Below are 15,469 nucleotides of genomic sequence, written 5' to 3'. Positions count from 1 at the left end.
CCAAGAGCATGGGATCTCTTTCCATTTCTTTGAATCACGTTCAGTTTCCTCTGTTAATATTTTATAGTTCTCAACGTGTAAGTCTTTCACCTCCTTTGTGAGGTTTATTCCTAAGTATTTCATTTTGGGGGTTGCTATTTTTAAAGTTTTTTGTTTGTTTGTTTTAACATTCCCTGATAGTTCATTTGTGGTGTAAAGAAATGCAGCTGATTTCTGTATGTTTATCTTGTATCCTGTTACCTTGCTGAATTTGGTCATTTATCAGTAGTTTTTGGTGGAGTCTTTAGGGTTTTCTATATATAGTGTTATTATCATCTATAATCGGGGAGACGGATCAAGATGGCAGAGTAGGAGGACGTGCGCTCACTCCCTCTTGCAAGAGCACCGGAATTACAGCTAACTGCTGAACAATCATGGGCAGAAAGACACTGGAACTCACCAAAAAAGACACCCCACACCCAGAGACAAAGGAGAAGCCACAATGAGACGGTAGGAGGGGCGCAATCGCATTAAAATCAAATCACATAAGTGCTGGGTGGGTGACTCACAAACTGGAGAACAGTTATACTGCAGAAGTCCACACACTAAAGTGAGGGTTCTGAGCCCCATGTCAGGCTTCCCAACCTGGGAGTCCAGCAACGGGGGGAGGAATCCCCAGAGAATCAGACTTTGAAAGCCAGCGGGATTTGATTGCAGGACCTCCACAGGACTGGGGGAAACGGAGACTCCACTCTTGGAGGGCACACAAAAATATGTGCTCACCAGGACCCAGAGGGAAGGAGCAGTGACCCCATAGGACACTGAACCAGACCTACCTGCTGGTGTTGGAGGGTTGCCTATAGAGGTGGGGGGGCAGCTGTGGCTCACCAAGGAAACGGGGACACTGGCGGCAGGGGTTCTGAGAAGTGCTCATTGGCGTGAGCCCTCCCAGAGTCTGCCATTAGCCCCACGAAAGAGCCTGTAAGCTCCAGTGCTAGGAGCCTCAGGCCAAACATCAAACAAGGTGGGAACACAGCCCCACCCATTGGCAGACAAGCAGATTAAGGTTTTACTGGGCAGTTTTACTCTGCCCACTAAATCGGATTAAAGTCTTACTGAGCTCTGCCCACCCAGCCCTACCCACCATCAGCCCCTCCCACCAGGAACCATGCATGAGCCTCCTAGATAGCTTCCTCCACAAGAGGGCAGACAACAGAATCAAGCAGTATCAGCAGTATTTCCTTCTGTGGAACTGAAAACCACAGCCACAGAAAGATAGAAAAAATGAAAAAGGAGAGGACTTTGTACCAGATGAAGGGACAAGCTAAAACCCCAGAAAAACAACTAAATGAAGAGGAGATAGGCAACCTTCCAGAAAAAGAATTCAGAATAATGATAGTGAAGGTGATCCAGGACTTTGAAAAAAGACTGGATGCAAAGATTCAAAAGTTTACCAAAGACCTAGAAGAATTAAAGAGCAAACAAACAGAGATATGCAACACAGTAACTGAAATGAAAAATACATTAGAAGGAACCAATAGCAGATTAACTGAGGCAGAAGGGCGAGTAGGTGACCTGGAAGACATAATGGTGATCATCACTGATATGGAAAAGAATAAAGAAAAAAGAATGAAAAGAACTGAAGACAGCCTAAGAGACCTCTGGGACAATGTTAAACGCACCAACATTTGCATTATAGGGGTCCCAGAAGGAGACGAGAGAGAGAAAGGACCTGAGAAGATATTGAAAGAGATTATAGTTGAAAACTTCCCTAGCATGGGAAGGGAAATAGCTACCTAAGTCCAGGAAAGTGCGGAGAGTCCCAGGCAGGATAAACCCAAGGAGAAACATGCCAAGACATATAGTAGTCAAACTGACAAAAATTAAAGACAGAGAAAAGTTATTGAAAGCAACAAGGGAAAAATGACAAATAACACACAAGGGAATTCCCAGGAGATTAACAGCTGATTTCTCAGCAGAAACTCTGCAAGTGAGAAGGGAGTGGCATGATATATTTCAAGTGATGAAAGGGAAGAACCTACAACCAAGAATACTCTACCCAGCAAGGATCTCATTCAGATTTGAGGGAGAAATCAAAAGCTTTACAGACAAGCAACAGCTAAGAGAATTCAGCACCACCAAACCAGCCCTGTAATCTGCAATAATGACAATTTTATCTCTTCCCTTCCAATTTGGATACCTTTTATTTGTTTTTCTTGTCTGAGTGCTGTGACTAGGACTTCTAATACTATCTTGGATAGAAGATGTGAGAGTGGGCATTTTTGTCTTGTTCCAGATTTTAGTGGGGAGGCTTTCAGATTTTCACCATTGAGTATTATGTTGGCTGTGGGTTTGTCATAAACAGCTTTTGCTATTTTGTGTTATGTTCTCTGTATACCCACTTTGGCAAGAGTTTTTATCATGAATGGTTGTTGAATTTTGTCAAATGCTTTTTCTGCATCTATTGAGGTGATTACATGGTTTTTGTCTTTTCTTTTGTTTATGTGGTTTATCACATTGATTGATTTGCATATGTAGAGCCATTCTTTTGAAATTGGGATGAATCTCACTTGATTGTGCTGTATGATGTTTTTTATGTGTTGTTGGATTTGGTTTGCTAATTTTTTTTGAAAATTTTTTCATCTATATTCATCAAAGATACTGGCCTGTAACTTTTATTTTGGTGGTGTCTTTATCTGGATTTGGTATCAGGGTGACGGTAGTTTCATAGAATGTCTTTGGGAGTGTTTCCTGTTCTTCAGTTTTTTGGAAGAGTTTGAGCAAGATTCGTGTAAGTTCTTTTTTGTATGTTTGGTAGAATCTGCCTGTGAAGCCATTTGGTCCTGGGCTTTTGTTTGTAGGGAGTTTTTAAATTACAGATTCTTTTTCACTTTTAGTGATTGGTCTGTTCAAATTATCTATTTCTTTTTTTTATATAAATTTATTTATTTATTTATTTATTTATTTTTTATTTTTTATTTTCTGTGTTGGGTCTTTGTTGTTGCACATAGGCTTTCTTTAGTTGCGGCAAGTGGGGGCTACTCTTTGTTGCCATGCATGGGCTCCTCGTTGTGGTGGCTTCTCTAGTTGTAGAGCACAGGCTCTAGGCGCGTGGGCTTCAGTAGTTGCAGCACATGGGCTCAATAGTTGTGGCTTATGGGCTCTAGAGTGCAGGCTCAATAGTTGTGGTGCATGGGTTTAGTTGGTCTGTGACATGTAGTATCTTCCTGGGGCAGGGATAGAACCCGTGTCCCCTGCATTGGCAGGTGGATTCTTAACCACTGTGCCACCTAGGAAGTCCCTGTCTGTTTCTTCTTGATTAACTTTTGGTGGGCTGTATGTTTCTAGAAACTTGTCCATTTCATCTAGGTTATTGAATTTGTTGGCATATAATTGTTCATAGTATTTCCTTATGGTTTTTTGTATTTCTGTGGTATCATTGATATGTCTGCTTATTTGTTTCTTATTTTATTTGGCTTCTTTTTTCTTGTTGGTGAGCCTAGCCAGAGGTTTGTCAATCTTGTTTATCCTTTCAAAGATCAAGCTCTTGTTTTTTTTAAAATTTTTTGAAGAACTTTTATTGAGATATAATTGACATACAATAAACTGCATGTATTTAAAGTGTACAATTTGATATATTTTTTTCTTATTAGTAATGTATATATGTCAATTCCAATCTCCCAATTCATCTCACCTTAACCCTCTCCCTCGCTTGCCCCACTTGGTGTCCATATGTTTGTTCTCTACATCTGTATTTCTATTTCTGCCTTGCAAACTGGTTGATCTGTACCATTTTTCTATATTCGACATAAATATGTTAATATACGATATTTATTTTTCTTTTTCTGATTTACTTTGTATGACAGTCTTTGGGTCCATCCATGTCTCTACAAATGTCCCAATTTTGTTCTTTTTACATCTGAGTGATATTCCATTGTCTATATGTACCACATCTTCTTTATCCATTCATCTGTTGATGGACATTTAGGTTGTTTCAATGACCTGGCTGTTGTAAATAGTGCTGCAATGAACATTGGGGTGCATGTGTCTTTCTCAATTATGGTTGTCTCTGTCTTGTTTTTATTAATTAAAAAAATATTAATTTTTTTATTTGGCTATGCCATGTCTTAGTTGCAGCATGCCGGATATTTTTAGTTGCGGCATGTGGGATCTTCAGTTGCGGCATGCAGGATGTTTTAGATGCGGCATGCGGGAACTTTTTAGTTATGGCATGTGAACTCTTGGTTGTGGCATGTGGGATCTAGTTCCCTGACCAGGAATTGGACCTGGGCCCCCTGCATTGGGAGTGCGAGTCTTAGGCACTGGACCACTAGGGAAGTCCCTTTCTATTGTTTTTTAATCTCTATTTTATTTATTTCCTCTCTAATTTTATTATTTCCTTCCTTCTGCTGACTTTTGGTTTCATTTTTCTTTTTCTAATTCTTTTAACTGGTAGGTTAGGCTGTTTATTTGAGATTTTTCTTGTTTTTTTGAGGAAGGCCTGTATTGCTATGAACTTCCCTCTAGGAACTGCGTCCTATAATTTTTGTATGGTTGTGTTTTCATTGTCATTTGTCTGAAGTTATTTTTAAATTCCCTCTTTGATTTCATCATCGACCCATTGGTTGTTTAGTAGCATGTTGTTTAGTCACCATGTAACTGTTTTTTCCCTCGTTTCTTTTTCTGTGGCTAATTTCTAGTTTCATGCCATTGTGGTCAGAAAAGATGCTTGAGGTAATCTCTATATTCTTAAATTTGTTGAAAGTTGTTTTGTTTCCTATTTGTGGTCAGTCCTAGAGAATGTTCCATGTGCACTTGAAAGGAATGTGTATTCCCGTTTTTTTTGGATGTAGTGTCCTGAAAATATCAATTAAGTCTTACTGTTCTATTGTATCATTTAGTATCTTTGTTGCCTTATTGATTCTGTGTAGAAAATCTGTCCATTGATGTGAGTGGAGTGTTAAAGTCTCCTAGTATTATTGTATTTCTGTCAGTTTTTCCCTTTAGATCTGTTAGTATTTGTTTTATGTATTTGGGTGCTCCTATATTGGTACATATATGTTGATGAGTATAAAATCCTCTTCTTGTATTGATCCTTTTATCATTTTATAGTGTTCTTTATCTTTCTTTATGGTCTTTGTTTTAAAGTCTAATGTATCTAATATGAATATTGCCATCCTCACTTGTCATTTCTGTTTGCAGGAAACATCTTTTTCCATCCCCTCTCTTTCAATCTATGTGTCCTTTGTCTTAAAGTGGGTCTCTTATAGGCAGCATATTGTAGTCTCTTGTTTTTTTTATCTAACCTTCTACCCTGTGTCTTTCGATTGGAGCATTCAGTCCATTGACATTTAAGGTAATTATTTATAGATACATATTTGTTGTCATTTTAAACCATGTTTTCCCATTTACTTTATATTTCTTGTCTGTCCATTTCTTTTTCTTTTGTTTTTCCTTTTTTGGTTTGATGACTTTGTTTTGTATTATACTTATATTCTCTTCTTTTTGTTTTTTTTTGTGGACGTGTTGTGTGTTTTTGATGTGGTTACCCTGTTTTTCGAGTATGTTAACCCCTTCCTATATGTTACTTGCCTTAGACTGGTAGTCATATAGGCTCAAACACATGGTAGAGAAAAAAAATTCTACATTTTCTTACTCTCCTCCCCCACGTTTTATGGTTCTGATGTCCTCTTTTACAACTTCATGGCCATCTTTTTTGCTCTTTCTTGTGGTTATCATCACTTTCACAGAATTTTTTTAAAAAATCTGTGTACTGGCTTGTTTAAGTGATTTATTTTCCAGTTGTGATTTTTTCTTTCCTATAGATTCTTTTTTTTTTTAATTTTTTTATGTCATGGCCATAAGTAAGAAAATGTTAAAATATTTGTCAAACCTAATAAAATTTTCCTATAGATTCTTATTTCTTTTCTATTTAGAGAAGATCTTTCAATATTTCCTTTAGGATAGGTTTAGTATTGCTGTTTTCTTTTAGTTTTTGGTTGTCTGAGAAATTCTTTGTCTCTCCTTCTATAATTATAATCTTTCTGGGTAGAGTATTGTAAATTGCAGATTTTTCCCTTTCAGGACTTTGAACATATCTTGCCACTCCCTTGTGGCCTGCAGTGTTTCTGTAGAGAAATCAGCTGATAGCTTTATGGGGGTTCCCTTGTAATTAACTTTTTGTTTTTCTCTTGCTGCCTTTAGAATCCTCTGTTTATCCTTAACTTTTGCCATTTTTATTATAATATGTCTTGGTGTAGGTCTGTTTGAGTTTATCTTGTTCAGGAGCCTCTGTGCTTTCTGTACCTGGATATCAGTTTCCTTCTTTAGTTTTGGAAAATTTTCAGCCATAATTTCTTCAAATACATTTTTGATCCCATTTTCTCTTTCTTCCCCTTCTGGAATCCCTTTCACGTGTAGGTTGGCATGCTTTATATTATCCCATAGGTCTCTTATATTGCTTTCTTTCTTTCTTTTTTCCATTTGGCTTTCTGTCTGCTGTCCTGATTGGGTGATTTATATTATTCTGTCTTCCAGGTCACTTATTGGTTCTTCTGCATTATTCATTCTGCTATTCAATTGCCTTTAGCTCAGCTTTCATCTCTGCAACTCTATTTTCTAATTTTTCTTGATTCCTCTTTATAGTTTCTAGTTCCTTTTTACAGTACTCTGCATTTCAATAGCCTTTCTTAACTCCTTCAGTATTACCATCTTCTTTTTTGAAATTGGTGTCTGTTAGACAGAAGAGGTCTGCTTCATTGTTTGTTCATTCAGGGGAATGCGCTTGGTCATTTAACTGGGAGTGGTTCCTCATCTTCTTCATTTTACTTATATTTCTCTTACTCTGTAAGTTTAGGAAAAATGATCATCTACTGTGATCTTGGAGGGCTATTTATATGCGGGTCCATCCCTGTGTAGCTTGTGTGGGTTTAATGTATTTTGTGTGAGGGTTGTTTTTAGTATGGATGCTTGTAGCCTCTTTCCTCAGTGTGTGCTTGTTGTTATCCCCTTGATAGGGGTTGTGCAGATGCGGTGGCTGGTGCCCAGTCCTGGGGTTCTCAGCAGTGGTGGCAGCTCAGACTTACCCCTGGGGCATGCAGTGGGAATGGATGCGGCTCACAACCACTCCTGGAGTTTGGACAGGCAGTGGTGGGGTCCATGACCACTCTTTGGGTCCAAGAGGGAGGTGGGAGGGGCTTGTGATTACTCCTGGGGTCTGGGAGGGAGACAACAGGAGCCCACGACCACTCCTGGGTTACAGGAGGGAAACAATGGGGGCTGGTGATCGCTTCTGGCATTTGGGCAGGCGGCAGTGGAGGCTCGCAACTGCCCCTGGAGCCCCTGTCCTGCCTTCTGCATGCATGTGCACAGGGAAGAAGGCTGTAATCTGTGTCTCATTGCTCCCCTTGTGCACCCCCCAAACAGTGGTGACTGGTCTCTAAGGTCTCCCAGGCTTACTCCATATACACCCCCAGCCGTGTTGCATTGGATTCCAGCCTCCCCCACCCTGCCCCTGCAGTCTATCTCCACACAGCCATCCCCAGTCCTCTCCCCAGTTCTGATCTCCAAAACTCAAGTTCCAGCACCCAGCCCCTGCCAGCTCTGGTGGACACGCATGTCAGGCTGGGGAGTGCAGGGTAGTGGCACTGACTGTGCAGTTCTCCCTCTGCTCTGGCTGCCACAAACAGGCTGTTGCACTCTCCTCCAAGGCACTGAAGCTCCCCTTCTGTTGCCTGATCTCCCTGCCAGTGAGAGGGCTTCCCAGGTTACAGGAACCTTTCCTCTTTCATAGCTCCCTTCCAGTTGCTCAGGTACTGTCTTGATTCCTTTCTTGCTTTCTTTTTTTTTCTTTTTTTCCTACCCAGTCACTTGGAGATTTTCTTGCCCTTTAGCAGTCTGAGGTCTTCTGCCAGCGTTCAGTAGGTATTCTGTGAAAATTGTTTCGCATATAGATGTATTTTTTAATGTATTTGTGGGAAAGGGTGAGCTTCACGTCCTGCTACTCTGATATCTTGATCTCTCCCTGTGATCGATTTCTAATCTCGTAGTGTTGTGGTTGGAAAAGATGCTTGATATGATTTCAATTCCTTAAATCTGCTGAGGCTTGCTTTGTGGCCCAGCTTGTGGTCAGCCCAGCATGTGGTCAATGAGAAGTTCCATGTACACTTGAAAAGAATGTATATTCTGCTTTTGGATGGAATGCTCTATAGATATCAATAAAGTTCATCTGGTCTAATGTGTCATTCAAGGCCTATATTATTTATTTTCTTTCTGGATGACCTATCCATTGATGAAAGTGGGGGGTTAAAGTCCCCCACTATTATTGTGTTACTGTTGCTTTCTCCTTTTGTGGCTGTTAGCATTTGCCTTATATATTGAGGTGCATATATATTTACAATTGTTATATGTTCTTGGACTGATCCCTTGCATCATTATGTAGTGGCCTTCTTTGTCTCTTGTAACAGTCTTTATTTCAAAGTCTATTTTGTCTGACGTAAGTAATGCTACTCCAGCTTTCTTCTGATTTCCATTTGCATGGACTACATTTTCCTATCCCCTCTTTTTTGGTCTGTATGTGTCCCTAGATCTGAAGTGAGTCTCTTGTAGACAGCATATATATGGGACTTGTTTTTGTAGCCATTCAGCCAGTCTGTGTCTTTTGGTTGGAACTTTTAATCCATTTACATTTAAGGTAATTATCAATATGTATGTTCTTATTGCCATTTTGTTAATTGTTTTGAATTTGTTTTTGTAGGCCTTTCCCCTTCCCTTCCTCTTTGTTCTTTTCTCTTGTGATTTGATGACTATCTTTAATGTTGAGTTTGGATTTCTTTTTCTTTTTTGTGTATCTAGTGTAGATTTTTGGTTTGTGGTTACCATGAGGTTTTTTTTTTTTTTTTTTTTTTTTTTATAATTGTGGCACATGGGCTTAGTTGCTCCATGGCATGTGGAATCTTCCCAGGGCAGGGCTCAAACCCGTATCCCCTGCATTGGCAGGTGGATTCTTTACCACTCTGCCACCTAGGAAGTCCAGGTTTTTTTTTTTTTTTAATTTTATTTATTTATTTATTATTTTGGGGGCAGTACACCAAGTTCAATCATCTGTTTTTATACACATATCCCCATATTCCCTCCTACCATGAGGTTTTGATATAACAGTATATATATATATATATATATATATATATATACACACAAGATTATTTTTTTAAGTTGCTGGCCTTAATTTCCAATGCATTTCCAATATCCTGCATTTGTACTCTCCTTTTCTCACAATTGCTAATTTTGATATCATATTTGTGTATGAATGATTTGCTACCTTTAGTGTATGTTTGCCTTTACCAGTGAGCTTTCCCATTCACAATTTTATTGTTTCTAGTTGTGGCCTTTTCTTTTCTACCTAGAGAAGTTCCTTTAGCATTTGTTTTAAAGCTGGTTTGGTCGTGCTGAATTGTCTCGGCTTTTGCTTGTCTGTAAAGCTTTTGATTTCTCTGTCAAATCTGAATGAGAGCCTTGCTGAGTAGAGTATTCTTGGTGGTAGGTTTTTCCTTTTCATCATTTTAAATATATTGTGCCACTCCCTTCTGGCCTGCACAATTTCTTCTGAAAAACCAGCTGGTAACCTTATGGGGAGTCCCTTGTATGTTGTTTGTTGTTTTTCCCTTGTTGTTTAGAATATATTCTCTGTCCTTAATTTTTGTCAATTTGATTAATATATATCTTGATGTGTTCCTCCTTTCCCATGTTAGGGAAGTTTTCAGCTGTTATCTCTTCAAATATTTTCTCAGGCCCCTTCTATCTCTCTTTTCCTTCTGGGACCTCTATAATGCAAATGGTTCATTTAATGTTGTTCCAGGGGTTCTTCTAGTGTATTTTCACTGCCCTAAAAATCCCCTGCTGTATCTGTTCACCCCTTTCTAACTCATGGCAACCTTTTTACTGTTTTCATAGTCTTGCCTTTTCCAGAATCATACAATTGGAATCATATAGTATGTAGCCTTTTTAGATTGGCTTATTTCACTCAGTAATATGCATTTAAGTTTCCTCCATTTCTTTTCATGGTTTGATAGCTCATTTCTTTTTAGCCCTGAATAATATTCCATTGTCAGGATGTACCACAGTTCCATTTATCCATTAACCTACTGAAGGACATGTTAGTTGCTTCCAAAATTTTGGCAATTCTAAATAAAGCTTGCATCAGCATCCCCATGCAGGTTTTTGTGTGGACATAACATTTCAACTCCTTTAGGTAAATACCAAAGAGTGTAATTGCTGCATAGGATGGTAAGAGTATGTTTAGTTGTGTATGAAACTGCAAAACTGTCTTCCAAAGTGGCTGTACCATTCATTCCCACCAGCAATGAATAAGAGTTCCTGTTGCTCCACATCCTTGCAGTATTTGGTGTTATCGGTGCTCTGTATTTTGGCCTTTCTAATAGGTGTGTGGTGGTATCTCATTGTCTTAATTTGTATTTCCCTGATGACATGATATTGAGCATCTTTTCATGTGCTTATTTACCATCTGCATTTTTTTTTTTTTGGTAGATGTCTGTTAAAACGTTTGGCTCATTTTTTATCAGGTTGTTTGTTTTCTTATTGTTGTGTTTTAAGAGTTCTTTGTATTTTTTTTTAACAGTCCTTTATCAGATATATTTTTTTAACAAATATTTTCTCCCAGTCTCTTGTTTTTCTTCTAATTCTCTTGATACTGTATTTCACAGAATAGAAATTTTTAATTTTATTGAAAGCCAGTGTATCAATTATTTCTCTCATGGTTTGTGTCTTTGGTGATGTATCTAAAAAGGCATCACCACACTCAAGGTCACTAGGTTTTCTCCTGTTTTTTTCTAGGACTTTTATAGTCTTGCATTTTACGTTTAGGTCTATGGTCCATTTTGAGTTAATTTTTGTGACGAGTGTAGAGTTTATGTTCAGATTCATTTTTTTGGTTGTTGATGTATACTTGTTCCAATACCATTTGTCGACCAGACTCTCTCTGCTCCATTATATTGCCTTTGCTCCTTTGTCAAAGATTGGTTGACTGTATTTATGGGGGTCTATTTCTGGGCTCTTTATTCTGTTCTATTGATCTAGGCAACTGTTCTTTCACCAGTACCACACTTAGACATCTTTTTTAAAAGTCACAATGCAAGTAAGCCTTTTGGCTGTGGCAGGACCTCCAGGCAGTTTCTTCTCTCTGAGCTTCAGCTCCAGGAGGGGGAGGTTGGAGCTGAACTCTGTGACTTCCTAACCCGCTGCTGTTGTTCTTCTCAACCTGCCTGGGGAAAGACTCGTTTTGTTTCGTCTTTTGGACTTCCAGTCTGCTGCAGACTCTTCCTTTTGTCGAATTTAATAAAATGACTTATTGGGAAATGATCATATGCTTGTATGGTCATAGTAATGTCAGATCACTGTACAAGTCACTAAAGGCTCAGTTTTTGAACTCGCTTTGTCACAGACTGCTAAGTGGACCACAGTTTGGTTATGTTGTCCTGCTGTATCTGTGCACAGTGGGCACAGGTTGGAGTGATGCCTACCTGTCTGCCCAGAGCTTCTTGGGAAAACAGGAACTCTGCTGGGGCCTGGGAATTGGCTTGTTCCAGGGAATGTGGGTGTTGGGAGGGGCTCTTTCTTATCTCCCATAGGATCAGACTCCTGCATGAGCCACAGTCTACCCCTGCAGCATCCTCTTTTTTTTTCAGCATATTCCTCACATTGACCCCTGCCTCCCTTATTTGAAGGCAGAGGAACAACCTGGGGTGGTCCCAGTGGCAGGGGCCCTGAGAAGGGGCTGTAATAGTCGGCTTGGAGGGCCAGGTTTTGAGCAGGGCCTGCTGCTCTGGATGGGTCTGAATGCCATTTCTCAGGGAAGTAGGGAGAAGGGTGTGAGTGGCTGGTGGTGATATTGGCATGGATTCTAGAGCATGTCTGAGAGTTCCGGCTTTAGAACCCTGAGACCGTTAAGACCTTAGGACATTCGAATCTTCGAATTGTGGAATCATGGGCTGTTAGAACTGGAAGGGACTGCAGGGGTCACCGTATTGTCCAAGCCGAGTTGTTCACCTGTGCCTCCTCCCTGGCTCCTGGCCCAGACTCGAGCTACACGTGTCTGTCCTGCCTTTAGCCTGGAGGCCTTGGGTTGCTGCAGCATAGGCGAGGTTCTTTGGGTGCCCTTGGCTTACTCCAGGTGCCCCACTCTGTTTTGAAGTTTCAGACACTGTGTGCTCCGTCTGACTGAGAACAACTCGCAGCCATTGATGACCAAGCTGCAGTGGCTCTTCGCCTTCCTGGAGCACAGCCAGGTGAGCACAGGTGGAGTCGGGGGTGCTGGAGAGGAGGCCCGGTCTGACACCTCCCCTTCGCCAGAACCTGTCTGCACGTGGCAGTGAGCCCCCACTTTGTGGTGTAAACTGTTGGTCACCAGTCCAGGCCGGCATGGGTTCATGGCTAAAGCCCATGGGCTGATTCAGCACCCTTACCGGGTGGGAGAGGGAGTGCCTCCTGACCCCCTCTGTGCTGGGCGGCTCACATCTCTCCCATCCGTGATTCAGTCCATTGTATTAGGTGTTGCTTTGTTGGTCTCCTGTCATTTTTGAGCACTCACATTGTTAGGCACCCTGAGGGCTGTGTTTGCTTTAATCACCATCTCTGCTCTCCTGGGACCTAAAGCCCTTGGCCAGGCAGGCATCATGCTAGGCCCTATGCTGGGGCACAGAGATGAGTCAGCCACAGCCCTGCCTTCATGGAGTGCGTAGTCTGGTGGGGAAGAGGCACCTGCAGATAGCAACTGTAGTGCTTGAGCGGAGGGAAATGCGAGTGTAGTGTGCAGATAAGGGAGGGAGAGTTGAGCATGCTGGGGATGGGGGCCGTGGAGAAGACACTGTGGGACAGGTGACACTAACTGCATCTGGGACTTGAACTCTATAGCTAAGCTTCTGACAGGTGAGAAGAGTGTTTCAGGCAGAGGTGAGTGGCCTCCAGCTCCTGACCCTGTCTTTCTCCCTGCTTGGTCCTAGCGGCCTGCCATTTCTCCGGAGAACTTCCTGTCTGCATCCTGGACACCCTGGTTCAGTCCTGGCACCCAGCAGGACTGCTCAGAGTACCTGAAGTACCTGCTGGATCGGTAAGGGAGGCCAGGCCTGGCTCTGCATGGAGGCTCCAAGTCTGGAGAGGGTGCTTGTGGGAAAGCCCATCCCCCTGGGCTGTGTTGTCCCTTCCTAGAAATAGGGGCACAGCCCTGCACTTGTGAAAGGCTTGGAGAAGATGTGTGCCGTGAGTGTGGGGACGGGGCTGAGTGTGAGGGAAGTCTTGGAGATGCTGACGTGAACCATGACCTGGGAGGGTAAGTGTGTGTGTGTTCACTGCGCTGTGCTTGCCTGAGTGTGCACGTGCGTGTTTTCTCATCAGCGCTCTGGGGGCACATGCACGTCTTTTTGTGGCAGGTTTGTGAGCCTTATGCAGGTAAGTATGTAGCAGGTGTGCCTGGCTTACGAGCGCATGTGCACGGATGCCGTGTTGTACGTGTGTATGTACGTCCCCTGCGCCTTCTCCTGCATGCGTGTAAACGTGTGGCCAGCTGAGTAAGGTGGGTGCGCAGGTCAGGCCGGTGCCCTGGAGGTGGATCTGTGTGTGGACGAAGGCTCTTTGCTCCCTGCACCAGGCTGCACGAGGAGGAGAAGACCGGGACGAGGATCTGCCAGAAGCTCAAGCAGTCCAGCTCGCCCTCCCCGCCCGAGGAGCCCCCTCACCCCAGTGCGACCTCTGTGGAGAAGATGTTCGGAGGCAAGATCGTGACCCGGATATGCTGTCTCCGCTGCCTCAACGTCTCCTCCAGGGAGGAGGCCTTCACGGACCTCTCTCTTGCCTTTCCCCCGCCTGAGCGCTGCCGCCGCCGCCGCCGCCTGGGCTCGGTGATGCTCCCTGCGGAGGACGTTGGCGCCTGGGACCCCCCTTCACCATCGCGAGCCCAGGTGCCAAGCAGGGCGGGTCCGCGGAGGCAGAGGAAACACTGCATCACAGGGGACGCTCCCCTCACCGTCCTGAACATTGAAGGCCTAGGCGCCCAGGGCCTCGGGGGGCAGAGCCGTTGGGAGGAGGAGGCGAAGGAGGAGAGAGCAGAGGAAGAGGAAGAGAAGGAGAAGGAGAAGGAGAAAGAGAAGGAGAAGGAGGAAGACGAAGAGAAGGAGGAAGATGAAAAGGAGAAAGAGAAGGAGGAAGAGAAGGTGGAGAATGAGGAAGAGAAGATGAAGGAGGAAGAGAAGAAGGAGGAAGAGAAGATGAAGAAGGAGGAAGAGAAGATGAAGGAGGAAGAGAAGATGAAGGAGGAAGAGAAAGTGGAGAAGGAGAAGAGGAAGAAGGAGGAAGAGAAAGTGGAGAAGGAGGAGGAGAAAGTGGAGAAGGAGGAGGAGGCCGAGAAAGAAGCAGAGAAGGAGAAGGAGGCGGTCGAGAAGGAGGTGGTGGAGAAGGCGAAGGATACTGAGAAGGGCGAGGACAGCCCTGGCCCAGGGACCCGCAGGAATGCTGCTCCCTCTGGGGAGGGCTCCCGCTCCGTCCTGGACCTGGTCAACTACTTCCTGTCGCCCGAGAGGCTGACGGCAGAGAACCGCTACCACTGCGAGTCGTGCGCCTCCCTGCAGGACGCCGAGAAGGTGGTGGAGCTGAGCCAGGGGCCGCGCTACCTCATCCTGACCCTGCTGCGCTTCTCCTTCGACCTGCGCACCATGCGGCGCCGCAAAATCCTGGACGACATCTCCATCCCGCTGCTGCTGCACCTGCCGCTGGCCGGGGGCCGGGGCCAGGCCTACGACCTCTGCAGCGTCGTGGTGCACTCCGGGGTGTCCTCCGAGAGCGGCCACTACTACTGCTACGCCCGCGAGGGCGCTGCCCGCCCAGCCCCGACCCCGGGAGCGGCCGACAGACCCGAGCCCGACAACCAGTGGTACCTGTTCAACGACACCCGGGTGTCCTTCTCCTCCTTCGAGTCTGTCAGCAACGTCACCTCCTTTTTCCCCAAGGACACAGCCTACGTACTCTTTTACCGGCAGCGGCCCGGGGAGGGGCCTGAGGCCGAACCCGGCTCTCCCCGAGCCCGGACAGAGCCCACCCTCCACAAAGACTTGATGGAAGCCATTTCCAAAGACAACATCCTTTTCCTGCAGGTGAGCAGACCCTCGGGGTGGAGGGGCTTCCCAGCACACCCACCGGCTCATATAAGTGACTGCTCCTCGCTTGGAGTCTCTTCCTTTTCCCTTTGATCCCTTCATGTGTCACTTAGTGCTGGGAAAAATTGGTGGGCCAGGCAGACATAATCCCGTACTTTAGAGGAACAGACGTTAGGACTTATCAGTTTTTTATTAAGTTGTCACACGTGTGCTGGAGGAGGGGCTCCATGAGTGAGTAGTGCACAGGAGCGGATGGGGAGGGCCTCTGGGGGGCGGCCCTATCCAGTGAACCTCTCTCACTGTGCCTTTGACTCCATTCTTTAGAGTCA

At 43.9% G+C, this 15,469-nt stretch overlaps 1 protein-coding gene across 1 annotated transcript in view; it reads left to right on the top strand.

Moving 5' to 3' along the window:
* Window positions 1–15,469, top strand: part of USP35 (ubiquitin specific peptidase 35) — a 65,871-nt gene that overhangs the window by 49,547 nt on the left and 855 nt on the right. Inside the window, exons 8-10 of the mRNA XM_057749751.1 lie at window positions 12,188–12,281; window positions 12,996–13,102; window positions 13,640–15,137. Of these exons, the coding sequence (XP_057605734.1) occupies window positions 12,188–12,281; window positions 12,996–13,102; window positions 13,640–15,137 (1,699 nt within the window). The remainder of the gene's footprint in view (window positions 1–12,187; window positions 12,282–12,995; window positions 13,103–13,639; window positions 15,138–15,469) is intronic.

This window comes from Hippopotamus amphibius, chromosome 9 (assembly GCF_030028045.1).
Source record: "Hippopotamus amphibius kiboko isolate mHipAmp2 chromosome 9, mHipAmp2.hap2, whole genome shotgun sequence".
Lineage (NCBI taxonomy): Eukaryota > Metazoa > Chordata > Mammalia > Artiodactyla > Hippopotamidae > Hippopotamus > Hippopotamus amphibius.
This window is presented reverse-complemented; position numbering and strand designations above follow the sequence as displayed.